The sequence below is a fragment of the Xiphophorus hellerii genome, chromosome 22 (genome assembly GCF_003331165.1).
Source record: "Xiphophorus hellerii strain 12219 chromosome 22, Xiphophorus_hellerii-4.1, whole genome shotgun sequence".
Lineage (NCBI taxonomy): Eukaryota > Metazoa > Chordata > Actinopteri > Cyprinodontiformes > Poeciliidae > Xiphophorus > Xiphophorus hellerii.
The window spans coordinates 11,458,781-11,486,701 of NC_045693.1; the positions used below are offsets into that span (position 1 = coordinate 11,458,781).

General features: G+C 38.1%; 1 protein-coding gene across 3 annotated transcripts; it reads right to left on the bottom strand.

Moving 5' to 3' along the window:
* Positions 1-224: 224 nt before the first annotated feature.
* golga4 (golgin A4) lies at positions 225-27,901 on the bottom strand. 3 transcript variants are annotated; one of them, XM_032552364.1, is made up of 25 exons: positions 27,674-27,901; positions 24,866-24,943; positions 23,624-23,725; positions 20,743-20,811; positions 19,827-20,153; positions 19,317-19,364; positions 19,185-19,241; positions 19,000-19,098; positions 18,571-18,721; positions 16,934-17,121; positions 15,821-15,904; positions 14,402-14,549; positions 14,125-14,303; positions 13,864-13,962; positions 13,617-13,772; positions 8,910-12,634; positions 8,705-8,826; positions 7,762-7,892; positions 7,425-7,511; positions 5,754-5,774; positions 5,557-5,625; positions 5,188-5,263; positions 3,350-3,447; positions 1,642-1,728; positions 225-1,556 (listed from the first exon to the last, which is right to left on the bottom strand). In XM_032552364.1, the coding sequence occupies exons 1-25, from the start codon at positions 27,752-27,754 to the stop codon at positions 1,542-1,544; spliced, it is 6,297 nt and encodes a 2,098-aa protein (XP_032408255.1). In that variant the 5' UTR covers positions 27,755-27,901; the 3' UTR covers positions 225-1,541. The 3 variants fall into 3 exon arrangements, with proteins under 3 accessions (XP_032408255.1, XP_032408254.1, XP_032408256.1); XM_032552363.1 differs by having other exon boundaries at positions 16,934-17,124; XM_032552365.1 differs by lacking the exon at positions 23,624-23,725 and having other exon boundaries at positions 16,934-17,124.
* Positions 27,902-27,921: the final 20 nt, after the last annotated feature.

The following is a 27,921-nucleotide window of genomic DNA, read 5'->3' on the forward strand; positions in this document are numbered from 1 at the left end:
TTTTTCATTCATTTAATGTGATGGACCAACACAAAGTAACAGATTATTGTGAAGGAAAATTATACACACACACACACACACATATATATATATAAAGATCTGCAAAGCATTTTATGTGTAGTCCCCTTTTACAGCCATATTCTCTCCAATACCCTTAAATAAATCCAATCACTTAAGATGACATCTATAAGGAGTGTACTTTAATCCGAGTATAAATCCAGATGTTCAGTGACCGCCTCAAATCTTTATTACAGAACGTTAGTGAACAAACAGCATCATGGAAGACAACAAACAGAGCAGGGACACAAGGAAAAAGTTGTTCTGGAGTTTCAATGCTCACCTTTTGGCAAAACCACAATCATAAAAACTCAAAGGTATTATAACATGTTTCAGATCAAATGTATGTGTTAGAATGGTCTAGTTAAAGTTCAGACCTAATATTTTCAAAGAACCATGAACCTCTAGCTGGTAAAAACATTCAGAAATTAAGTAAACTGTAATTCTGTCAAACTGTCAAAACCCATTTTATACTGTAGAATATTTTCAGCTTCTGCTTCTGTTAGTTTTGACAAGTTCTTGGAAAAACATCTGGTCGAAGAAACTCCCTGCTTCTCTAATGTCAGCAAAAAGCTGCACCTGCTGACTTACTGAACCTCAAATATATAAGGGGAATTACATTCAATAGTGACTTCATCTTGGTGTGAATTCATGTCCAAACCTTTCAAGAATTTAGCTGAAGAGGGGGAAAATGAATGAACCCAGACTTTTTGTAATCTCCATGTTCCGGCCGTCTTTTTCTTTTAAATACTACTTTGTCCGAATGCTTTACAAATATATAAACAGACACTAATATTAGCAATTTCTACCACTGGACATGAGAAAACATGAAAAAAGGGACAAAATCTGATTTGTAGATAAGATTTAATCTGTTAGCCTCAAAATGTAAAGCAAAGTCATGGCTCTATGTTAGTCTTTTATTCCTTTACAATTTACATTTTGTGTAGTTTTGAAGTGTCTCAGTCAGTGTCAAAATATAAAGCGTAAAAAATGCTGCATTGAACAAACCGGGTCCAAAGGCCAGTGTCTTCTTGTGGTACAAGTGCACAGTTAAAGGGTCGTTTACAGCTTTACAGAGGAAGCCAATCAGACGAAAGAACTACACAAGAACATATAAATCAAGTGACTGTCGGCATGAGTGTTTGATATTATTTATTGCACAAGCCTTTCTTTATATAAACATATCCTAAAATAACCCAAAAACATTATTTAAAACATAATTTTAACTTAATCTTGAAGTAGAAGTGGATTATGGAAGATTTGTGTTTCTATTCCCTCATAACTTTATAGATTTTCACACACACCCACCCCTACACGCCTTGTCACACACTGATGTCCTACAGTGTGCTCACAAACACGCAACCTCACACACACACACACACATAAAAAGACATGATACATTGGGAAGGACTTCAAATAATCCATGGCAGTCTTCCCCTTCAGCAGCAGATGTTCATAATGAAGTTCCCAAATCAAACAGAATCTCATCGTAGCCACGGCTGTGGAGGAGCAAATATGAAATTAATTATCAATAAAAATCCAGATTAGAGCTACAGAATCAAGTTATACTGATGGGATACTTACAATTGGTTTGGTGTCTTCTTTATCCAAAACTTTTTGCGCTTGGTCTGGGGGAAACTTGAGCATGGAGGTAATCACTTTGGCCATCGTCTGCAGACGAAAAGAGCAACAAAGATCTTAATCCCACAAAAAACACCACAATGTAGACACTGCTACCTTTGACACATCACAAAACCCTATTATAGTTCCTCTGAAACAATTAAATCCCAGTAAGGCAAAGGAAGAAGAATGAAAATCTCTATAATCAACTTCAGGTCCATCTGCCACAGAGCGTGTATTTCCCTATAAACGCAGGTGATAATCAGAAACAGCGGTGCCTGGACCCAACCGCTCCACCAGCTCTAAACAAGGCCAGCATGGCTTTAAATGGCAAATCTGCGTCATGCAGGATGCATGTGCTTGCAGGCTGCCTGCAGGACATCCTCCACACAGGGAGGTCTGCCATGTTCCTATAAAATGTGTTTGTTGAAAAGCAGAGAAAATCCTGCTGAGTTAAGGACCCCGTCAACAGAGCTGATGGTTAAAGAGATCACTGTTAATTAAGTTTGTGTGACGTGTTGCCTTAGAGAGCAGTGACTCAGTAATATCCCTCTGCAATATAGCTTCTGTTTATTAGTTGATTTCCTAAAACCAACTAAGTTTTGCAATTTAAATCAAATCCCTGTAAGTGTTAAAAACAGTCCACTAGAAAATAAAAAACTAAAACAAGAAACCAATGATTATTATTCAGGATCTGACACAGAAGGTTAAATACACTCTTAATGTGGGTCACTTGTGACGTTCGTTACTGATTTCATTTGCAAGCATGTTCACTGATGCAAAGTCCTGAAAAAAGTATTCATACCCCATGTTTTACAAATACATTTTCTGAAAAATGTAGAGTGCATATATTTATCCCCTTTACTCTGGTACCCCTAAGTGAAATCCAGTGGAACTAATTTGCTTCAGAAGGAGATGCAGAATGCTCTATGGTGGAAAACGAACAGTGATCATGTTGTGGTGACTCTCTTGTCACTGAAAGGTGAGAAGATGGATGGAGTTTTACATAGGAGCATTCTGGGAAGCAAATCTGCTGAGAGGAAAAAGACTTGGACCTGGGGGAAGAGTTTTGTCTTTTAGAATGACAGTGACCCTAAACGTACACCTAGAGTTGTTACATCTCCTTCCGACTGGGCTTAAGCCGGTTTTCAAAGTAGAATGAGTAGAAATGTCAGACTCAAGACGTGCAAAGATGTACCGCTAAATACACGCAGACATGAATGAAATGACAATCTTTTATAAGAACTAAAGAGTGCACAACACACTTAAAATGTTTAGTAAAAAAAGTTGAAAATCACATAATTTTCATTCAACTTCACATAAAATCCCTTAAAATGCATTAAAACTGGTGGATATGGCAAAACAGAAAGGCAAATATCAAACATGCATTGTGATTCTATCAACCAGTGTTTCTGCTTTTAAGCTGTTTTGCAATTTGTTTTAATTTTGTGCATACATTTTAATTTGTTGAACCATACATCAAATCAATCAGCTGGATCTTAACAACCAGTCGCAACAGCTGCAGCAATGAATCACTTCTTGATTCACTGCAATGACTTTAATATGATCATATCTCTTTCCATCTGTGTGATTTTAGTCTGTCTGGGTGTTCAACTCTTTTTTTATATTATCGGTGGGAGTAAAATGACTCATGAAATAAAGAAAAGCTTACTTTTGTTTCCCGTCCCATCATGTATTCAAACAGCACCTTCCTCAGGTACTCCATCTCTGTAGACTCCGACAGAGAATCTGAGGTATTTATCCCAGGATCTGTAGCAAGAAAAAAAATATTTCCTTTTTTTGTAAACACCACTGAAGTTCTAACTGTAAGCTTTATAAATTAAACACATTTTCTATTAGCTTTCCATTAAGTTATTGCACCGTATAGATAAAAAAAAAAAAAAACAGCAACAGAATAACAGAGCATTGCTGTACAGTTTCTATTTTTCTTCTAACTTTTAAAGTGGTGGTCATTTGTGTATTTATTTTGCAACTATACCTGCAGACAGAACCAGAGCATGGGCAGGTACCGGTTCAACTTTAGCTCCAGAACAGGAAATAATTGAGTCTCAGCGTGAGAACTTTAAAACCACATGATGAGAGCAGTCACTGTTTTAATTCTCTCCCCAAAGCTACAAACAGTATGGGAACAGCTACGTTTACGGTCTGGAAGGAGCTGGTAGCACTTAGGTTGAAGCTTTTCTCACCAAAGGTTGGATGAGAATAACCCACGTGCTTTCTGCTTAAGTGTAATTATCATTCAGAGTTTAATAAATGTCCCTGCTTTTCTAAAATAAGAGTCAATGAGAAGGAGGCATCCAAACATCTCTTTGATCTCTGACATGGATTAAAGGGTCACCAATAAATCCTGTAGCCTTTGTCCTCTTGACCTTTTTCCTGCCCTCAGTGAGGCGACTACCCGGCCAATCACATCTACTTGAAACCAGCTTTCAACAGCCTTCACATCATCAACCTAAAACCACAACTTTAGGTGCTTTAAACAAGCTAAACGGAGATCTAGCAGAATAAAAGCAAGCTTCACAGATGTAATTCTGCCAAACATAAACTAAAGTATGTTGGATATAACTTGTTTTCCAAGAAGGGAGGATTTAAGTAGTCAGTGAATAGCAGTAAAGTTGAGAAGTCTGCAAAACCCATTACGGTAAAAAGGTGGCTTCTTCACCACCCCTAAAATCCCCGACAGCAGATTTTCTTTATTGCACCAGAAGATCTCACTCAATGTTTGCAAATACGATTGGGTTTATGATAAGAACACTGCGGTCCCTCAGCTTATATGGACTTCTCGGCTGTAATTCTGATCTGGATTGAAACCTCATTTGCAATTAAACTTCATTTACAACTGTGTTACCGTCAACCATAAGATATCTCACAAAGAGACTTGTTTTGTGGCACAGTTACTGCAACCTTGGCAGGATGTCTGCGTATCCTTAAAAAGTCTTAAATTTACATGTCCAAAATTAAGGCCTTAAAATATGTTAATCGCACGTCTTACATTTTGTCTAATTGGTCCAAGTCAGTAGTGGTATTGGATTAATAGAATGGTAGATTGATATTTTAGCTTTTCTTTTGAAATTTAAGTTTGTTTTCGTTTTATAGTTTCCCGATTCTACCTTAAAAAAATGTATACATTTTCTCTCAAACTACAATTCTATTGCACTTTATTTAGGAAAAAAAAAGCACAGAAATGACTTTTGTTGTTCTACCGTTTCTGCTTATCTTGTTAACATGTTATTAAAAATATTTTGTAGATACCTACAAACTTTGTTCAAGTTCATTTTAAAGTTTTAACAATATGATTCACAGGAAAACGCCTGTGGCCTTCAATTCAGTAGCATGGATCTAAAATTCATTCAAGTTGTCTGATGTCGTTGATTTACCCTGGGAAAGATTAAATGCATCCTTAGAAGTCAAAATAAACATGACTTTCATGCTAAAGTTGAGTGAACGTAAACTTGTGGAAGCAGAACAAAGTGTTAATGCAAAGATTACCTTTGTATGTCCCACCAAGATGAGTTACAACAGGGCTGCGGTGGAGAAATTTGATCTTGTCTTCAAGTGAGTGAATCTAACAAGAAAAAGACACATGGACGCTTTACTTTCTGATCTCTGTGGGTGAAGTTGTTGCACTTTTCCTGTTAAGTGGGATACATGGATTTAATGGCCATCCTTAGAGGTGGTTTGCTGAAAAACGAAACCTGTGGGAGATGTTGCTCTGATTGTTTATAAGGTTAAACCAAATGTAAACAGATGTGTTGCGCAATTAGAATCGATGCAGCAGTGACTGTTTCTGCCAGAGGCAGCAAGTTTCTGGGAACACGCACTGCTCTTTGGTTATCAAACAGAGGCTCTGTCACTTACTCTCTCAACAAACTCCTGCTCCTTCAGCCGAGCCTCGCTCAGAAGAGTCGTCTTCTCAGCAAGCTGAGACTGCAATCAAAGGGACAGAAGATAAATGTCCGGACTAATACATAAGGGAAAAAAAGACACTTAAGTTTTGTATTATAATAATATTTCTTTTAAATGATTCATCTGAATTATTAAAGCAACATATGTACCTTCAGGTCCTCAGGGGTCGCCTGTATAGATAAATACAAAAAGATTTTGGTGAGTTTTTCCCCATTTTTAACCTTTGTGTACACACATAGCCGGGTCTTTATAAAAAACAAATATCTTTCGTCCACATGAACCCTCACAAATATGCACCTGATTGTTGTTTTAAACATGCCAAACCCATAGGGGGCAGCATAGCGGAAAGGTAAAACCAGACAGCCAATAAAATTGCTTCAAAACAACTACAACTTCCTGTAGTTAGGAATTAAACATGGCAGCAGGATGTTCATTTGTGTGGACAGATAAGATAGGTTGAACTACTTTTAAAAAGGATAACTGAATGTAAAGTTATTAAAAACACAAAAAGGATGTTAATTAGGAATATTTTCTAAGCAAGTATGTGGATATAATGGGGCGTTTTTTCTCAGACTCTAATGAACTCTGACTTTCCATGTAGACATGCAAACACAAAGTTTCCTCATATCTCCACTTTGGTCAGAGAGTTTGTAAATCATTTTTAGTGACATTAGACACATAAAAATTAATTAATTTTCCCAGATATCCAGCTACATGTGGACTAGACACAAAATAAACACTGATAAATCAGAAAATTTTGAGCACAATTCCAAAATAAAACCAAAATGGCGGGTTTTATGGTGCAGAAGAACATTCAAAATAGATCATCAGAACTTGGTTAACTTTTTTTAATGTGGGCAAGAAGGATGCAAGCATCCAATAAAGTCAAGGAAGTCATTCAACGATAGAAATATAGATGAATAAATAGTTTGGTGGGAAGATAAATGGATGAATTGTTGAGTGGAAAAAATAACTAATACACACCAATCATCCATGCTTTGTTAATTGGAAAACAAATTATGGATGCATAATGGATGTCTGGAGGTACAGATGAATAAATGAGAAAGCAAAGTCTGCATGGAAATAATGCCACAGAGTCCCCTATAAAGTTATTACCTCATCTGGGAAAAATGCAGCAGTCAGAGCAGTAAAACACTTAGTGTTTATTTTTCTACAAACGTTTGTGAAAGGAAGAAAACCCTCTAATAGCACCTGGAGGCATCTCTGCGGAGCCATAACTGGACTCCTTCCAGTTTGCGTATCTGAGCACCACTGCAGTATAAATTTAAAGCTGTGGAAGCAGCTCTTGTGATGATAATTGAGAACAGGGACTGCTGCCTCCCAGGCTCCGTTTCGTGAGGAGAGCATTCCTGAGTAACTCGAACGCAGTCTCGCAGCATCCGGCGCCCTTTGGAGAGCGGACACAAGACGCTGCTCAAAGAAAACTATCCAACACAGTTGTCCCTGACATCAAGAATTAACCCAGAGAAAAACAGGGATGATGACTGAAATGCACGTCAACCTGGATGGGTGCTTCGTCCGTCACTCAGAACTGCCAATGCTTATTTCAGACTCCGGCCTTATCCCAAAAGAAAGCTGAGAATACGAGAACTTTATGTGACCTCTGCTGTTAATGGCAGCCAAGAGAAGTGACTTATGACTTGAACAGCATTACTATAGAAATTTTATCTCTGCCTGAACCCCCAGAGGTGTATATATAATCCACCATATTGGCTGCAGCTACAAACGTTTCTGTGAAACTAAAAATGCCCCAAATGCAGCAGCAGACTGTGACGCAGCTGTTTGAGGGAGGGCTTTACCTCTGAGGCGCTCTCGCAGTGTGACTGGAGATCTTCCAGCTGTTTCTGAACCTGCCACACTCTGTCTCCCATCTCCTCCTCGCGATTCTAAAAACAATCACATAAATAAATAAATAAATAAATAAATAGATGAAGCACTTCCTGTGTGTCATCTCAACTACATCAGCCCACCTAATAGTTGCTTCTTTAGTAAACTATATAAGATTCTATATAAGAACTTTTGTTTATGGTAACATGTGGCATGTTCATTTTCAAACTATAAATGAATGAAATAAACAAATAGATAAATAAATAAGATGTGGCCTTTAAGAAACACAGATATTTGGATCCAACTCACCTGTATAACCTGCTCATATTTCTGCACAGTTCGTTGCAAATCGTCTTCCTTCTGGGAAATGAGCTTCTTCAGCTGGCTGGCTTCATCTCGATGGCTGCTGATGAGTTCAGCCTCAACGGCCTGGGCCTTGGCTGAGGAAACAGCAGAAGAAGTCAGAGATAATTACCTTTTAACTTTAGCTTTAGTCTGCATGAACCCCTCTAGAAGACCAGGGAGAAATCTTTTCTTTTACATTCACTTTTGCATTCTCTCCCAATAATGTACTAGTCAGTTCATGAGGCATCTTGAATACTGAAGGTCTTTCTGCTACAACATAAGGTTTTTGAAAGGATTTCCCATGTATCTTAATATCTTATCTAATATTTGAAGTTGTACATCGTTCTCTTTAGGATACAAATTCACCACAAACTTGTGTGCAAAAAGCAAAACATGGGCTTTCCATCCCTTATAAGTTATCCATAAGAAGGAAAGAAAGCAAATACATCAAAACTATTTGGACTATTTCTGAGTTACTTTAACAGTGTAATAAAATCATCTGACAGTTCTGATAGTGCTTTTTTCATGTTTGTAGTCTGACTGGTTAATAGAGTGTTTCATACAGAGTCCTATCTCCACCTTACAAAACAAACATGAATTAATGGATCGATTTTAAACATGTTTTCTCCACCAGAGTTCAGAATATATAAACAAGTTTTCACTGAGGATCCTTAAAGGCATACTTATGTGCAATTTTAAATTGAAAGTTGTCATCACTGTGACTGGATACAAAATACAGCAGGGTGTATTTGCCAATTTACTGCGAGGGAACGCAAATGAAAACATTTTCCCTGTGCACCACAGAACATTGTATTTTTGATTTCTATTTCAAAAATATTTCTTTAGATCTGATCTTAAACTTGCCATTTGAGCTAGTAAACAGGAAAGGTAATTTAATTTATCTCACCTATTGTCTCTTTCACAGAGGAGTTGAGCTCTTTCTCTTTCAGAGCCATTTGTGTGTTGAACTCCCTCATTAGTTGCTTTATAGCAGAGTTGTGCTTCATTCCCACATCTTCCAGCTCCAGTCTACATAAAAATTAATCCAGATTAACATCATAAAATACTGCATCCCTGAACATGTTGTTTATAAAGATGCATTAAAATCTTACTTTAGCCTTTTCTCGTTCTCCTCCAGCAGCTCTTTCTTCACATACTCCAGGTCATGTTCATGCTCCTTCCTCAGCTGCCTCATGTCTTTCTGCAGCCTGGCGAAATCCTTCTGGATCTTCTCCTTCTCGTTCTTCATCTGGCTCACTTTGTCTTTAAGAGTTTGCACAGAGTCATCATCGACGTCCTCTGCTTCTTGCATAGGAGAGTGATTTGCCACCTCGTTTTCCATCACACTCATGGTTTGCTGCACACTGCTACACTCCACCTTCATCTCCAGTTCTGACGAATGCTGGACCTTGTACGGAGGAGTCATTGGTCTCTGAGTGAGCTGGGCATCTTTTTCACTGATTTCTGCTTTCAGACGGTTTATTTCTGAGAGGAGATTTTCTTTTTGCTCTTCTACTTCCTTTAGCCTTGCCTGGAGTTCTTGCATCGTTGTTTCAGTTTCTTGGAGCTCCACCTGTTGTGCCGCCTCCTTCTGGAGACACATCAGCTTGTCTTCATATGCGACTCTCTGCTCTTCTAAACATCTTTCTTTCTCTAGCCTCTCATTACCCACAATCTGCTCCAGCTTGTTCTCCTGCTCTTCTTTAAGCTTCACAAGAGCTTCTTCGAGTGATTTCGTTTTCTCCTCTAATGTCTCTATTTGCTTTTTGCACAAAGTTTTGCTGCTCCTGTTTTCCTCCAGGCTACTCTGGAGAGATTTAACCGTCTCCTCTTTTTCCTCAAGCTGAGCCGTCAGCTGTTTTCTAATTTGACTAATTTTCTGCTCAGCTTTCTTCTTCAGCTCTGATATCTTCCGAGTGCTCTCTGCAGATAACCTCTCTTCAGTCGCTTTGAGACTCTCCTCTTTGCTCTTGCTAATCTCGTCTTTCATCCTTTCAAATTCCTCCCTTTGACTTTCAAGCGCAAGTTTACACTTTGTGTTCTCCTCCTGGAGGGAGCTCAGCTTTTCTCCCAGCTCTTGTTCCATATTACCGCTCTGATCGTGCTGCATCTGGATCTGCTGCAGCTGCTCCACCAGCTCTTTCTTTTGGTTCTCGCTGCTGATGTGCTGCTGTTCCAGCTCCGAGGCAAGACGCTCACACTCTTTCGTCTTCCCCTCGAAGCGCTCCTGCAGCTCCGAGAGTCGGCCAATGCAGCCGTCGAGCTCTGAGGCGAGGTCGCTGACTTTCTGCTCTTTTTCACTCAGCACCTGGTCCATCTCGGACTTGCTGATGGACTGATTGTCGACGCTCGCTACCAACTTCTGCAGAGATTCGTTCTTCTCTGAGATTTCTTTCTCCAGCTCTTCCAGCCTCATCTGCAGAGATTTAATCGTGTCATCGTCCTGGTTGACCTTCGCCTCTGCCCGCTTCCTCTCCTGCTCTAACCTCTCCATTCCCTCTCGTCTCTCCTCTTCATGCTGCTGCTTCAGCTTATTTATGGCTTCCTCCTTGTCTTCCATGCTACTTACAAGCTGATTTTTCAAGTCAGCGACAAGAAGCTCATTGGCTTTCAAACTTTCCAACATGATTCTGTTGGTTTCGTTCAGCTCCTGTATTTTCTGAAGCTGTTCGCTGATTGAAAGAGAGCTGTTCTCCCTCTCTTGTGTTAAGGCTTTGATATGCTCCATGTGAATATCTACCTGAGAGGTCGTCTGTTCTAACGAAATGCATAGATTCTTGTTCTCCTCTGTGTGCTGGAGGAGATTCTCCTCTAAAGTGCAAATTCTGCCCAACTTGTTGTGGAAAATGCTCTGTAAGCGCCCCACGTTCTCCTGACTACACAGCAGTCTACCGTTCAGCTCTTTCACGCGACATTCAACACGTTGTTGGAGTTCATCAGAGGAAGACTCCATTTTAGACTGAACCTCCTTACAGTAACGCTCCATTTTGTCAAGGATTATATCTAATTGCTGCTGGAATTCAGCTTCCTTGGCTTGTAGTTGTGTGGACGTTTGCTCAATTTTACTCTCCAGATCTTTAGTGTCTGTCAATCTGGAGCTTTCCAATGCTTCAAGCTGCTTCTCTGCTTCGTCCAACTTTTCCGACAGAGTCTTCATGCTCGCTCTACTTTCTTCTTCTGCCATCTTTAGCTGGTCTTGAAGGACGTTTCTCTCGTTTAGTGCCTGGTTCAGGTTCCTCTCAGTCGACTCCATTTGCTCCTTCAGCAACGTTTCTCCCTGAGACAAACCTTCGAGTTTAACGGCTGCTTCGTTCAGCTCTTCCTGCAGCTTCTGCACAGTGGTTTCCCGGATTGCCAGTTCCTCCTTTAGGTCCTTTAATTCTTGAGACGATTGCTGGTTCTCATCCCGGCCTCTGCTGAGCTGCTGAGACGTTTCCTCCAATTCCTGAGCTTTCTCCTGGAGGATGGCTGAATGTTTCTCTGTCAGTTCTTCCTCCTGTTGTGCCAGTTTCTCCTGCCAGCGACGCTCCAGCGCCTCCATCTCTTCCGTTCGGGTTGTGAGCAGCTTCTCTAGCTCCTTCTTATGGTTTTCCTGCAGTTCTGACACAGCACTGCTGAGGCCCTGCGAACTCTTCTGGGCCATCTCTACGATTTTCTCTTGGACTTGCTGCTCTTTCTGCTGAAGCTCCACCTCTTTTTTTGCTAGTTCCTTTTTCATATTTTCTTCATTCTGTTGTAGCTTTTTCTTAAAGCTCTCCTGCATTTCTTTGGCCTTCTGCTTGAACTTATCCATCTTTGTTTCCTGTTTTTTCACCTTTGCTTCCATCTCGGATATAGTATTCTTTAGTTTGATTTCATGAGCTGCTTTTTCATCATCCAGCTGTTTCTTAAGGCACTTTTGCTCCTCTTGATTTTTATCCTGTTCTGCTACATGCGCCTTCTCCTTCTCTAAGAGCTCCTGCTTGGATGCTTCTAACTGAATCCTCATTTCTTGGAGCATCTTCTCTTTTTCTTGACATTGGTTGTTTGCTACTTCCAGCTGATTGTTCAGATCTGTCAAACTTTTCCTACACTGATCCAGATCCTCTGATGTTGTGTTTAACTGAGTGTTAGATTCCTTTAAGCTCGTAATTTCTTGCTGAGTTTGCAATAAACTCTGCTGCAGCTCTTCAACCTCTCTAATCTTGATTTCCAGGTTTTGTGCAGTGGAATGTGCTTTCTCCTGTACGGTTTTCTCTTTAAAAAGAACATCTTCAACCTCTTTTTCCTTTTCCCTCAAAACAATTTTTAGTGCATTAAGCTCCTGCTTCAACGTTTTTTCTACACCTCCAAGAGACTGTTCATGCGCAAGTTTGATATTTTCGAGCTCAACTCTGTGCTTTGATATCTGATCCTGCAGCTTTTGCTCACATTCTTGTTGAGCTACCTTCGCAGTGTCCTCAGCTGCTGCCAGTTTCTCCTCCAGAATCTGCCTGCTGCTTAAAACCTCTGAAAGTTCAGCAGAAAGCACCTCCAGCTCTGCTTGCTTCCCATCCAGTTTCTCCAACGTTTTCTGGTTCATGTCTTCAACGTGACTCTGGAACTGCAGCTCTTTTTCTTTCAGCAGAGTCTCCATTTCCACTCTGTGTTTCTCCTTGACTTCCTCTAAAGCAGCATCATGTTGATGGATCAGAGCCTTCTTGTCCTTTTCCATCTCCTCTTGGTGTTTTGCTTCTAGTACAGCGATTTGCTCTTTGTGGTTATTCTTCAGCTCCTGCAGCTGACTGGAAAGATCTTGACATAAACTGGATTCATCTTGTGAGGTCTTGTTCACGGAGCTCTCCATCTCCAAAATCCTCTGAAATCACATGAAAAGTGACAAATGTAACAGAGTCTCAGCATTTTAAGTAGATATATTTCATTCTATTTAATTTCTATGCACTCTTTTCATTTAGTATATGTCTTTTGTCACTTCTAAAGATAGATTTTTTAAGTAATGTATTTATTGATGTTGTGGTTTCATATTTTACATATTAGTTTGTTATGGTTTATATTATTTGCATTGTTTTTAATTCATTAAATGTATTAACTGTATTAGTAATGTCTGACAATAAAGTTTAAATGTAATCAAATCTTTTAAGCCATTATATTTCAAGTTGAAAAATAAAATGAAAGAAAACAGTTTTAAGTAAGTCTAACATTTTAGATCAAATAGTAAAATGTGAGAATAGAATAAAATGGGAAGAAATTTATCCTATACATTTGGTATTTATTTTTTACATTTAAAATTTCTTTTGATTTCATATACATTTTCGGAATTTAGCAGTTAAAATGTTAATTTGTTTTAAGTTGAACATTCAAATCAAACTAAAGTGTGACAAAAACACAAAACAAAGATTATTTATTACTAGCATTAATTTATTATGCTAGTAATAAATTAGCTTTTTCTATTATTTTTATTTTATCAACGTGGTATTTTTTAAAATATTTAAAGCCATTATAAATATTGAAAAACACATTTCTACTATTGCTTGTTAATAGTAGAAATGTGAATGTTAAAGTCTTACAAAATTACAGAAGTGAAGACTAACAGGATCAATTTAATTATTGGTTCTTTTATGAGATATCTAAAAAATATCTTGTCTGATAGATAGAATAAAGAAAATATAAATTACTTTTAGTAAATTTAACCCTGAGTCAAATAAATCATATTTTTAAAGTCTAAGATTTTACTTTTATCTCTATGTTTTACTTGATTTTGGCAAATAAAATTTAATTTCTTATATTTACCAGGTAAAATCAAGTTAATTGCTTGAAAAGAGATGAAAACCATAACTCACTGTTCTTGCAGCCTCCAGCTCCAGCTGCATTTCTTTCACTTTATTGTCAGCTTCTGTCCTTATAGCCGTCTTCTGTAACTCTTCGTCCTCCAGAGCCAGAGACGCCTGCTGCTCTCGTTCCTTTGCCGACTGCTGAAACTCATCTTTGCATTGCTCCTGGAAGGTAGAAGAATTTTAAAAATCCGATCTGTATTTGGACCATTTATGACAATATTCTTCAAGAATGAATGAAAAGGGTGGCACCAACCACTGCTTTGCTGATTCTTTCCTTAATTTCTTCTTCTTTAGCAGCTAAAGCTTCACTGTGGGCTTTTTCCAAATTAGCCACAGTTTCTTCTGACGATTTCTGAAACCAACAGTAACAAAAACAAACATGTATTTGGCAAAATATTTCACAAAAATACTGGAATAGTTTAAATATTGACAATTGATGAGAGCAAACGTTGTAACATTAGTGCTATAACGACTTCCTTTGGATGAACATAAAATCAATGAGTTACTTTCTGACCTTCATGATGGTGACAACTTCCTGTTTCACTCTGCTGAGATCCTGCTGAAGACTCTTCCTCTCCTCCTCGCTCGCTCTCTCCACTTCTGCTACTCGCTCCTCCAGCTGGACCTGCAGCTGTTTTCTGGCCTCCTCGGCCCTCTGCGCCACACCCAGAGCGCGTTCAAGCTCTTCAAACGCTGCAAGACAGGGACAAAGCCGCTCTGTTACCCTTTACTGAAGGTGAAGTGGGATTTTTTTTTTCTGCTGCAGGATTTCAAACTTGATTTGAACTAACCTGATTTCTCAGCCTTTTCTTTCTGCTCTTGTAATTCTTCCTTCTGGGCGACAGCCTGCTGGAGTCTGGAGCGCAACTGTGCAACTTCCTCTTCTTTCATTTCAAGAGTCTCATGCATCTGCCGCTTGGTTTCAGCGATGACCATTCCCTGAGAAAAATACAAAACTAATTAAAAATATGTAAAGATGCACCACCGTTATTAAATCGGCCACCACTTGTGCCTTGACTGGTAGACCACATACAGTCACATTCAATAAATTAGAATATCCGATGAGGCTAGTTTGTCAGATCTTTTGAACATTGAAAACTCTTAATCAGCTATTAAATTCACCTTTTTTTTTTACTAAGGCTACATATATGTATTTAATTTTTTTATTTGTCTGACATAAAACACTAATGTTAAATGTCACGTTTTCATTAACTGTAAGCATAAGATCATCATAATTAACAGAAATAAAGACTTTCAAACATCCATCTGTGTGAAGTTAACCTATATAAGGTGATGAACTAAATAGACTTTCCAATAATATTCAAGTTTATTGAATGAGTCTGTATTGCAAAAATGTCTTACAACTCAAAAAAGAAAGAAGAAAATAAACAAATAAATTAAGAATCTGCATTGGTGAAAATCAGAATTGGCTGATTGATCTTAAAAATCAGCATTCAGGAAAAACCTGAACACAGGATGTTCATCATATATCTGCTAATAAATGTATTTTAATAATGTCTTTAATAATATCTTGTGACAGTATCTGTGTTCTACAAAACAGACAAGGTAAAGTAAAATATAACAAAATTTAACATTTGAAATGTTTCTTACACACAACCTATAAACTTCACTGGTCAAAGAAAGTTATAGAAAGTCTCTAAAAAAATTTTGTAAAATGTCTGGGATTTACCAAATATAAATAATTTTGTAAATCTGTCTTAAAACAAGAGAAGTTTGGACTGATTTAACTTGAGACGATGAGAAAATTGTGTAAATGTCTTTTTATTATTTTTAAATATCTGCTTTCCAAATTTAGGATTTTAATCAAACGTTCAATTGCACTTGTGCAGTTTGAATATAAAGCACTTTTAATAACCATAACCACATACAGAAATCAATCATTTTCCAAATCTTGAAAGCACTCAATTGAAATTCAAGCATTTTCAAAGGTTTCAAGCACCCATGCGAAACCTGTAATGCATCGAGTGTGTCTCCATTTTACACATATTTTAAGCTGTTAATAGCGTTTGACTTTCATCCATCACAGTGAACTCCTAAGTGGCTCTTCACCCCGCAGAGCTAGGGTCAAAGATTAAAAGAAACGATGTGGTGCTTTACCGTGTCCTGCCTCTTTAGTCAAGGGCAGAGAAACACAACCCGCAGACCCTTTAATCAAGACGTGACAGATGCTATAAAAGCTCCTAACCCACCTTGTCCTGCTCCAGTTGCTCAATGAGATTCTTGGCATCCCGCAGTTGAGTGATCAACTTTGTCTTTTCTGTCGTGTGCAGATCCTAAGAACACAAACCATTCGATAGATTTCCAGATAAATACATTGCACATGCATAACCGGAATTACATTCCTGTCTATTTATAGTAAATTTCATATTCTGACATCTCCTGTACAGGTTTTGGTCAGAAAATGTCAAAAATAAGACGTTTTCTTCACCTCCCACGTTGGCTCGCCCACAAACCAGCTAACAAACCCAGCAAACCCAATAAATAAACCCAAATTACAGCCCAGTATCCACATGTAGCAATCACCACAGATTTACCAGTGGCTGCTGCAGAGGTAGCTGGACTGACTGAAGCTGGAAAAGGCATTCATTTTAAATTAAATGTCTGAGAAAAAGATGTCTAAAACTGTTTTCATCTGAGAAAGATGTTCTGTTTTATGACCTGTTTTTCTGCTGCATTAGAGGACTTTAACCTGTTAGCCTTTGCTTTTCTGGAAAATGGAAAAATAAGGGGAATAAATGAGATTCAACCAACATGCGACCACTGACCAGCTGTCTGTCGCTAAGGTTTGCTCATCAGCTTCAAACGGATGCAGCAAAGCATCATAGCAGATATGGACAAGCTACAGAAGCCAAACATACCACTGAAACAAAATGTTTTTGAGTTTAATGAAAGCAATAGTTCAGTTGTGTCAAGCTGACATGACGCGACCCCTCGCCATGGAGCCCGGCCAGGGAATTTGGATGTTTGGACACCGAGTACGGCGGCTGTGTCACTGAGATAATGGAATCACATTATCAGTGAACCGAAAAGACTCTGGCAGATGTTCATTACTCAAACACACACACACATACATAGCTCGGTCATTTGCAGCTAAATCCTCATTTAAATTCAAACAGCATTTTATAGAGACATAAAAATCCAATGTGAGCTGCTTCCAAAAACTCATTTTAAAATATCAAGGCTCAGATTTAAAGTATTAAGCCGTACAGTATATAATAATAATAACTTTATAAAACTGTTTGACTAACTGCAATGTGATTTAGTCTCTCTCATTAGACTGCTTTAAAATCCAGTGTGAGCACCTTCATTTTCTCCAGCTCCTGAAGTCTCTCCTGGAGTTGCTCCTGCAGAGCTTCATTCTCGCTGCTCAGCTGCACGCTCCGCTCCTTGTGTGTGCGCATCACTTCTTTGCACTTCTGCAGCAGGTTTTCTTGCCTCTTTACCCTCTTCTGGAGAGCCTCCATGAGTTTGGTTGGATCATTGTTGCCCTCTACTGCCCAGAGAAACCAAACGCATCAGTCAAAAACACAGATAAATCTGCAGGACACTGCATGAGCATTCATCCCCATAGAACCACGTCACATTTTGTCATGTTACAATCATAAAGTAGATTTTTTTTAAAACAAATAAATGATTGTGTTGTAGCTCTAGATTGCTCTGGAAGTCTCTCATCTGACAAGCTTCACAATGCCTGCTAAAGAGAAGCAAACCCACAGCATGATCCTGCTTACACCATGTTTCACTGAGGGGATGGCGTGTTCCTGTTTAGCTTAATTATTTAGATCTCATCTGACCAGATCTTCTAGATGTTTGCTGCCTCCCTGCTGCCTCCCTTCTGCCTCCCTTCTGTTGCTGTAGGGTGTCTGTAGGATTCAACAAGTCAGACTTTTTAATGCCATCTTGAATGAAATTTTAGACTCAAAAAACTATAAATATAGGGGCTCACTGGGGGATCTTGTTGGCTCATATGTGCTAGCAACAGAAGTGAATCAATGGCACAAACTTTGTCTACCCAACTCATGATATATGAGCACTAAACCATGACAGACGCAACAAAAAAAAAAAGCTAGCAGTTAGCTACCTACTGTCACAGACCACAATGAAGATGTCCACTTTTGCTAGACAGAAAGGTGCTTAAAGAAAAAAAACAAACTACATACAAGATTAAATAGTCCTGCCCTGACAAAATTTAAGACCCTGTGATTAATGTATTTAGGCCAATTCTCATTTTTAAAAATAAATTTAAGACCTTTTAAGGCCTTCATTTTAGATACAAATAGGTTTATTAAGACTTCTTAAGGATGTGCCGACACCATGTGCTACTTCTGGAGGCTTTTTTATTGCAATCAAATGGCTAGAGTTGTACCGTATATGAAGGTACATAAACAGATGGTGCCACATGAGCTGTGGATGTGTGCATCTCCTCCAGAGTTACAATAAATGTACAATAAAATAAGTAAATGCCTCTCAGTTTTTCTGGATGAGGTAGATTTACAGTTGTGCCATGCTTTTCCCACTGTGCATTTTGGATCAAACTGTCCTCAATAAAACGTTTAAAAGGTGGAATTTTATTTTGAAATATAACTAATCTTCCCCACAAGTTTCTCCCTCATCTGTCTGCTGTGTCCCCTGGCCTACATGATGACGTTCATTCACAAAATACTGAGATTGGAGGACAGACAAGTGGAGTATTTACTAATTAGGTGTTTCCTAAAGGCACCTGATCACAATAGATTTAATTTAGGAGAATCAAACTAAAGGGGGGTGATTAGAAATAAAATGACATGTATGTTTGCTTCCTTTTTTAATTTTGTACTGCTTTGTCTTTGTTAAATAAAATCCCAATGAAACAACAAAGTTTGCAGTTGTGATGTGATATTTTCAAAAGGTATGAATACTTCTGCAAGGGATTACAGAAATTGATCAAGACTCTACGGACCCTCAGGTATCTCCGGTTCCAGTCCTTGTTCTTTCGATGGACTCTGAGTGGCAGCAGTAGAATCTGAAGACGCTTCAGACTGAAGGGCTTCACCCTCAGAGGGCAGCGGACCATCAGAAACTCCCTTTACTCGCTTTTTTAACAAGGAAACCTTTTAAAGGGAAGGAAAATAACATTATCAAAATTCTCCCAGGATATCAAAAGATTTTATTTTCACTCTTACTCATAGAAACTTTATGTGAATTAGGCATTTACTTATCCAGAAAAAAGTTTCTTTAACATATTAATTGAGTTGTTTCCATATAGACTGTTGTTCAGAAGAATAAATGTTTTGAAAAGAAACCTATCTGCAATATTTTTGGCATTTTGTAGTTTTATCCCAACAAGAAATATATATTCTAATCTGGATGTTTTTCACAGGTTACTGACCTGTGTTTGAAGGACAGTGATCATCTGGTCCTTCTCCTCCAGCGCAGCATCAAACTCATCTTGCAGATGTTTCTTGGCCTGCTGGTCCATTTGAAGCTCCTAGAAATAAACCACAAACTTAAATTTCACACACAACCTTCTTAACTAACAAACAGATATCAGCTATTCTTCATAACAGAGGTTACCTCACGAAGCTCTCCTATCCTGCGCAGAGATTTATCTTGACTCTGACTAAGGATGGCCTGAGAAAAACACAAAGCATCCGATTAGTTTCTAAACAATAAATGAGACATTATTATAGTCTCAGTTGGAAATACCTGTGTTTTCTCTTTTTCTCGCTGCACTGTGCGATACGCAGTAACAAGCTACATGACAAAGAAATTAGCATAAAAAGTTAGGTTTGCTGATCTTACTCACAAATACTTGCAAAGTATTTTTGGTTTGTTTCTAGTGGAAATATCTTAGTACATTTGGAATAAGACAAAACTAAATTACAACCAACTTTTCAGTACTATAGAGGAGCTTGTTTTAAGTCAATAATTCATTAACTTTGATGAAAAAAATACTAGTTTTAAGTGAAATAATCAGTGGAGCAAGACATTTTGGCAGATTTCTTTCACTTATATTTGGTACTTTTTCATCAAAATTAAGAAACGATTTAAAATAAAAACCCATATCGTGCTAAAAAGTTAGTTGTGTGTTAGTATACTTGGAATAAGACAAAACTAAGATATTTGCACAAGAAACTGTAAATAAATCCTTAGTAAGATTTTGTGTTTTTCCAGTGTAGGATTTTTAATCTCCTAGGAGTCGTTCCCGTCTCTCACCTCTGAGTATTTCCCTCTATACTTTCCCAAACTCCTCTCCACCTGAAGCAATCGATGCACCAGCTGTTCTTTAGAAAGAGCCTCTGCGCTTCCTGGCGGCTCCTCAGCTTCGCTCTCAATGTCCGAGGGCGGATCGTACGCGGGGGGCCCAGACGGCTCATTTTCTCCTAAAGGTGTCAGCGATTCGCGGGAGGAGCTCCGAACAAGGTTTTCTTTAGACGAGGAGCGGAACAGATTTTCCGCCCGACTGGCACCGCCACGAATCAGAGACTCCATTGAGGGAACTTTCAGCTGTAGCTTCTGTGCAAATGACTGTGACTCCTCCTTCTGTAGGTGGGAAAACATTAGGGAGCGTGCCTCAAATTCTGATAGTCTTAGAGCAGGGATGTCCATACTATGGGCCAAAATAGATGAATCAAAAGCAAATAGACAAAATCAAGTAGTAGTCCGATTTTGCTGTTGTAGTTAACATGCAAAACTTATAAAGGATTTTGCATGGTTTTTTTTTGTATTTAAACAAAGCTCATTTAGTTTTTAAATTCGTTTGGGCTTGAATAAACAAATTTATTCTGTTATAAGAAAAATATTTAGGTCACTTTCTTTCAAAACACTTGCTATATTTAGCCAAGTTTGGTTAATTAAATAAAAGCCACAGCAGTAGGCTTTTCAGTAAAAATCCATGAATAGACACGGTTTTACTTATTATAAAAGCTTAGTTATAAAAAGACATTTACATTTTCCATCATAATAAAATTATGTTATGTACCTTGATTAAAAAAAAAGTTTGCATCTGCATCAACCACCGGTCAAACTTGAATTATTCCTGAATAAGGCTGCACAAAACCACTTCAAGGCCCACAAATGGCCCTGGGGCCACACTTTGGACTCCCCTGTCTTAGTGGATGCATAAACATACCTGAGGAGAAGCACTTCCATCTCCATTGATGCTGCCTCTGGGAGATCTTGCAGCTCCTCTGGAGGCATTCTGCAGGATATAAAGACACGGTCAGAGAAGAAGAAGTGATGGCGATGATCCTGGGTCAATTAGTCATCCACACCCAGCAGGGCTCTCCCTGATTACTCTGAAGGGAGCAATATTAGTATTGCTGGGAGCAATGCAGGGGCAATGGGTACCCTCATGCAATTTGGAAAAACAGAGGGGTTAAATACACAAAAGAAGGCATCTCTACTGTACAAGAAACTAAAAAAACAGTTATAAAGTTACTATAGAGAACAGCCAAGAGCTCAGGACAGACAGACAGTTAAAGTCAAGTAGTCGGGCCGGTATTTGAATTAAAGATGCTTAGCAGAGCTGTGAGAAGCTGTATTAGAAGAGCACATCGCACAACAGAAGTAGGTGAATATTTAGCAGCCTAGTTGGTTTGGTCGACTTGTTATCAGCAGCTTCAGAGAAAAGCAAGTCTTCTCCTCACTTGTCCAGCTCCAAAATACCCTCACTTCTGGGTTACAGAGCGAATAAATGCATTTGTTCCTGATTTCTACTTACTACTTAGTTTTAGTCTTTTTCTCGTGTGATGGTCAGTAATTTGTGACTGGAATGTCTTAGAAAAACAGGAAAACACATATTTTTCTGTTTCACTGAATTTATATGGCATAATGTAACAAGACTCCAGATATATCCATTTTATTTAAGGTTTCTGTCCCAGTTGGCAGATCAGACTGTGTGGGAGTTAAAGATGTAAACAATCCAAGTCTGAACTTTATGAGAGCTCATTTGGTGCAAAACAAGGACAACAAAACTCTTGTAAATTAGTAATTAAAACACAAAAGTATTAATATTACATCAAACAAGATCACAGAAGAACAAAAATAAATTCACTCATGTTTACTTGGAGATAGTTTTGTAATGTTCATTTATCTCTCTTTAGTCTTTTGCTCCCTATTTCTGTTCATGTTAAAATCTAGAAAATGACTCATCAAAAAGTAGTGTATACATAAAAAGACTTCACTAAGCTCATTTCTTCAGCAAAAATAACAAAAATAAAAAACACCACATCATTAAATCAGGTAGGAAAATGCTGAAATCCTTATTAATAGAGTGGCTATATCTAACATAGTTGTAAAGCTAAACCTCTGAGCCACAAGTGTGGTTTGTAAAAGAAAACTTAAAAAAAAAGGTAGAAAACCCCAATATAAAACTAAATCTTGTGAAATAATTTCATGGTAAACTGCAAGCGATTTAGAAATCAACATTATGTACAAACATAATGTTGTTGTAATATGACAGAAACGATGAGATGAACTGAAGGTAATGTCTGTCACTGCAGAGCATCAAACCTCTAGGCTTCAAACTACACAATGCAAAGTAAATCCCCGTCATATGTACAGTCTTTGGTTGAACTGTTAATGATTATATAAATGTTTTTAATAATCCCTTAAAAGAAAGTCTTTAGGCAAGGGTTCAAATTTGTGTTGTTCAGTAAAAGCCTGATTGCTGCATTTCTATTCAGTGTAATTAATCTTATTCCTTAAAGAACTGTCCAGATCAAGTAGAAATGCACCACGAAAACAATCAAGTCTGAAATCAGATTATTTTTCTGTTTACTCCAACAGGTCATGTTGTTATCAACACAGTTCAAATCCCAGAGTTTGCAGAGCTAAATATCTGAAGACCACTGAACATTTAAACTCAGTTTAGGGCAAGAAGAGTGCAAAGATTTTTACTTTGATTGCTGTGAAATATATTATTAAAAAGAAATTAGAATCAGATGAAAGTCAGAATTACCAAATCAAAGCCAGATTTTTAAAAAAACAACTGGCCAGAAAAAAAGAAAAACAAATACTGGCGCGTCCGTAATGTCAAAAACTCCATTTGCTGCAGCACAGAAATCTCTTAAAATCAAAACGTCATTTTTCAAACTCAGCATATGTCTGAGTAATTTACAGCAGGCGTCATTAGTTAAAACAGGCATTTATCTTAAATAATCACACTTTAAAGTTACTTTTTTTAAACATGTCTTCTAATTAGTCTGCAGTCCTCATCAGCAGCTGACACTAAACTTTCTGTCGGCTCATTATTTGTACTTTATACATATTTACACATCCCGGAGACTGTTTGTCTACCAACTAAGCATGTAATATTAAACACTGAAATATTATGAGTCACTCAGACAGAAGAGGGCCATCTTACAAATAAGGCACCCATCAATTTTAGTAGCAAGTTTTCAAACAACCTCATGAGTTCTGGTAAAAGTTTTCTGATGATTAAATTGCTCAAATTCCTCCTAAAATCATACACAAGAACAAAACAAAAATGTTAACACCAAATAAAAGTGATAAATATAACGCTCTGGGTTTGTTTATTTGGAAGAGTTCTGCTCAATTTAACATTCATACCTATACAGAAAATGTCAATTCTCCAAATAAACAGACCTGTAGGAACAAAGGCCACAAATCAAAATAGCAGGATGTTAAGAGGCCTAAAAGACAAGCAACTAAGCCTACTAAAAGACACTGGGGAAGTATTTCATGTTTCACCAGGTTAAGATAACTCAAAGGTTGGGCAATGAACAAACACAGGGCACAACGCACAGAAGAATCTAACCCACAATATAAACCACATCTTCCATTAGATGTAGGGTCGTGTTATTGTGTGAGATGCCTTCTTAATGCTAAATCCAAAGCAAACAGGACCAGGGAACAAGCTGTCCCTACTCGAGCCACAGTCCTCTAACGGTCCCCCAAACGCGCAGAAGACGGGAGGAAGGAACGGGACAGGACGAGGAGGAGAAGGAGGAGCAGGAGGAGAAGGAGGCAGGAAGTGAGGACAAACTCACCACACTGGCTACCTGGGCCGTTTTGGGTCGGTTTGAATGGTCCAGAGCAAAGATAGTATACTCAGAGAGAAAAGCGGGCTCTGCTATCATCCCGGCCAGCATCTGACCCCGTCAGTGCAGAAACGGGACGAAAGGTGGGGAAAGGAGAGGAACACAGAGAGTAATGAGAAAAACAACACCATGAAAGTGAAGTAGCACTGAGAGAGGATTGGGAGGGGGAATTTTAGCCGGTCTGTCCAAAGTAAGCTGGTCAAGAGAGGGAAGGATGGATGGAAGAGAGAAAGCAGAGTGAGATAGGGGGAGAGACACAATATGAACTGGAAAAAAAAAATTGAATCGCTGAAAAGTGAAAGATTTAATTAACATCAATGTCATGAACAACAGTTTGACATCTCTTTAAAATTTCATGAATATTGGACAAATCTGTTTCCAGTAACCAAATAAAACAATCTAAAAGAGACAAAGATGTCAAAGTGTTACAGAAACGTGAGATGGAAAAAAAGATGTTGCGATGCTTCCCGAAACTTTCTGTGCTACGCTGACACTATGGTGCAAAAACCATACTGTATTTTCTATGAAATTATGAAAGCTAATGCACAGAATATTGACCAAAAAGGCATTGTTATTGTCCAATCATGTGGTGTGTGTGTCATTAATAAGTAGATAATTTACTTAGACCAAGTCACATCTTTTTTTTTAAAGAACAAGCAATAAAGATGCATTTTTAGACAGTAAACATTCACATTTTATCTGATCAGGAGGCACACAAAACATATGCTGCATCATTTTGCAGTCATGGTCAGAATGCCTCTGCATCCCAAAGCGCTTCAGATTTATCTAAAAATACTTGCACAGACTAGCCCATATCTGCTGGAGCAAAACAAGCAGTCACCAGAAACAGAAAAACCCTGAAAGCAAGGAACATACATTATTCATGAGCACTGTGAAATACAGGCTGCTCTCCTAAATGAAACCATATGTTGGTTATGTTGTTCTACATTTATTCATAATAACAATAATAATAATAATATGCTGTTTTGTTCACCTTCTCTTGGCAAAGTAATGGGCAGAGCTCGGTGCGTTACTGGGGTAGCAACAAGCAAAACCAATGACAGACTTTTAGGGACACTAGAAAGAAAATCAGTGTGTAAGCTGGGTCAAGCTGGATGTTTCCACTCAAGCACAAACGATGTGCATTTATTGCAGACAAACACATCTGTCACACAGCAGCTCTATACTCACCTGTCTGTCACTGGGAGACGGCGAGCCGTCATCATGGAAAGGTGGTATCTGGCTGCTGCGCCGCTCTCCGCTGCCCATCTGTTAGGACAAATTGATTGGTTTTTAGGATCTTTAATTTTAAAAACAGGTTATTGATCAGAGATTTGATATATTATCAATATGCTACTGCTGCTGTGCACTGAGTGCACTCTTAGTCATAATCGACCTCAACTGTGTTCACCTTCAAATCCTATAATCCAAACACTCTGGTTTTACAGACACGCAGTGGGCGCTACAAGTGGCAAAAAGCACTGAAAAATAAATTGGTTGCACGAATATCTATTTAAAGATCATAGCCACAAAAAAAACAAGGTAATCCAGTAATGTGTCATACAAAATGGGAAATGCAAGAACAGGGAATGCATGAGCATGCCAATGAGCCCCACCTGTATTAAAGGCAATCAAAATCTTCATTTATCTGCATCATATTCAACGTGGATCCGCGTTTTTTCCAGATCAGTTGGACACTAAAGGATCATGAAGTGATAACGAGTGGTTGTTATTCCAGAATGAGCTTCAGCTTCTGTCTTTGCTTTGTAACGTAATAGTGTCTACCACTTGCTATGGGGGTCTTGGATTATCATTAAAACCCTGAGATGTATCAGAGAAAAAAGAGCTCTGCATCAGCGTCAGCCTCCCCATGGATCTTGTTACTTACTTTTAGCTAACATATTGTCTACAAGATGGTGAGACAATCAGTCAATCTGTGAGGTAGAGAAAGAAAGGCTGAGGCCTAGGGCTGTGTAATTTTATCAATTCTATGATATTTATCGATATTTTTTTCCTCAGAAAGTACAGATTTTTCATCCGCGAGTATCAGCACATTAAATCCTACTTTGAGTTTTATGTCAAATCCACATGAATTAAATGACAGCTATCACACATGACATTTTTTATCCAGTTGCACATGTACATTAAAATGACATGTAATGAAACAACCATTACAATTAATTAAATAATAAAATGATATAAATAAATTACATCATCCAACATAAGTGAATAAGACAAAAAAGATTCCTTTTCTGCATAACCAAATACACAAAGCCACACAATTAACATTTAAACAAAGCAAGTGTATAATAAATGCATAACAAAACAATATTTATTACACCAGTATTACACCATCAGTTCAATTAATTCAATCGAAGTCTATGGAACAGTCACAAAATGTCACCAAAATCACGGTGTCCCTCTAAAATCTTTCAGAAAATCTTTAAAAATGTATTGAATCGTATCGTTTGCTGAATATTGTGATATATATTGTATTTGAGCAGAATATTGTGTACCGTATTGTATCACTACAGCCCTACTGAAGCCTATCTTTCACTGTCGTTTACCATTGTGGTTCAGCCTTAATAATACAAACAAGAAGTGTAACAAAAGTGCTCCGTTTTATGTTTTTGAGTTTTTATTTTTTGTTATGAAAGATGTTGGACTCCATTCAGAAATCTTCAAATTAGGGGTCTATATTCTCTACACAATACACGAAGTAGTGATGTTAGCTGGACTAATGGCTAATATAAGATGGTGAAAAACATTTGAAATATAATCTCACTTAATTTTCTCTCAGCTATGGGGTAATAGTAACATAAACAATCAATAACTGTTCATAATAGGAAGTTAAGAATAATTTCAATGTTTTACTAAAATGTTATTATATTATTCTTCTTAAAAAGGCACCTTAGTTGAACAAAATAGGTTTTGGCTAGGAAGGATATTGATAACCGATAATAATATTACTATAATGGCCAATAACCAATATTTGTCAGTATTATATACTTCTCTTCCCTTTCGATAGAATTTAAACACTCAACAATCCTGCACAGCATCACTACACGTCCAAACCACCCCTTTCCAAAAACTGCAACAAACATCGGCTTTTCATATTAGACCGACAAAACCAGTCAACAGAGTAAATAATGCAGATATATCATGCATTCTTGGAATTTGCAAATACATTTTTTTCAAAAATACTAAATTCTGGATATTAGATCTTTTATGAAGACAGATTAGAAAGACCATTTGACCCAAAAGATTTTAGGCACAAAAAGTGATTAGCAATAAGGAAGTGTTTCACATTGAAGATACTCCCTGTTGAACATGACTGCTCAAATAGTGAATCATCAGAAAACTTATGACAAAAAGCTAATAAAAAATCAGGACAATTGGCAGCTACTAAGAGCTACAAGGGACTTTTTTGAAACAGTAATATTTTGTGTTTTTATCATTGCATAGAATTAATAGGTAAACCACGGTGAAATTAATTGAATTTCAGACCACTGCAGATGAATCTTTAAATAAAATATCGTACGCAGGACAATGTGTCAGCCTACATACTCAGACAATGGGGGCGTCTGACAGCAGCAGGATTACCGAGGAGCGACCAGCGGACTTCAGGCTGCGACCAAAACAAACACCACAACAAAGTCACACCCAACCTGTCAACGTGTTATGAAACTTGAAGCTGGTACGTTCTCCTAGAACAAGTCATGGTTCACTCCTTGTAGGATTTTTCTCTACCCGGGACAACAAGAATGACCAGTTCAAGTTTTGTTTTAACTACCTCTTCCGCAGCTAATCTCAATGAATGTCGTAGCCGGGTGCTAACATTAACATTTTAAGTTTAGTAAAGTTGACTGCGTATTACGTTATTTAACTGGAACATCATAGAGGGCTTCCTTCAAATCAGAAACCACTGAATGTAGCTTCTGAGTTGACATCCTTGCCGTAACATAAACAGATGTTATTAGCTAAGTTAGCTCAACTAACCTGGGCCTGCTGCTGTGGTGTCTGCGCATTCCTCTGCGGCGACTGCTCCTCGTTTATCTTCTGCTTAAGTTTTTTAAACATCTTGACACGCGGAGAGCAACTGGGCACGTCAACTATCTATCAGTGAACTGCTTGGTTTTATTTTTTTTTTCAGCCTAACATCCAGTCCTGAGGGTCTGACTTCCCTGTTCGTTTGTGTTTTCCAGCAGGTGACAAAGATCTCTGCGCATGTGCGGCCAACGTGGAGG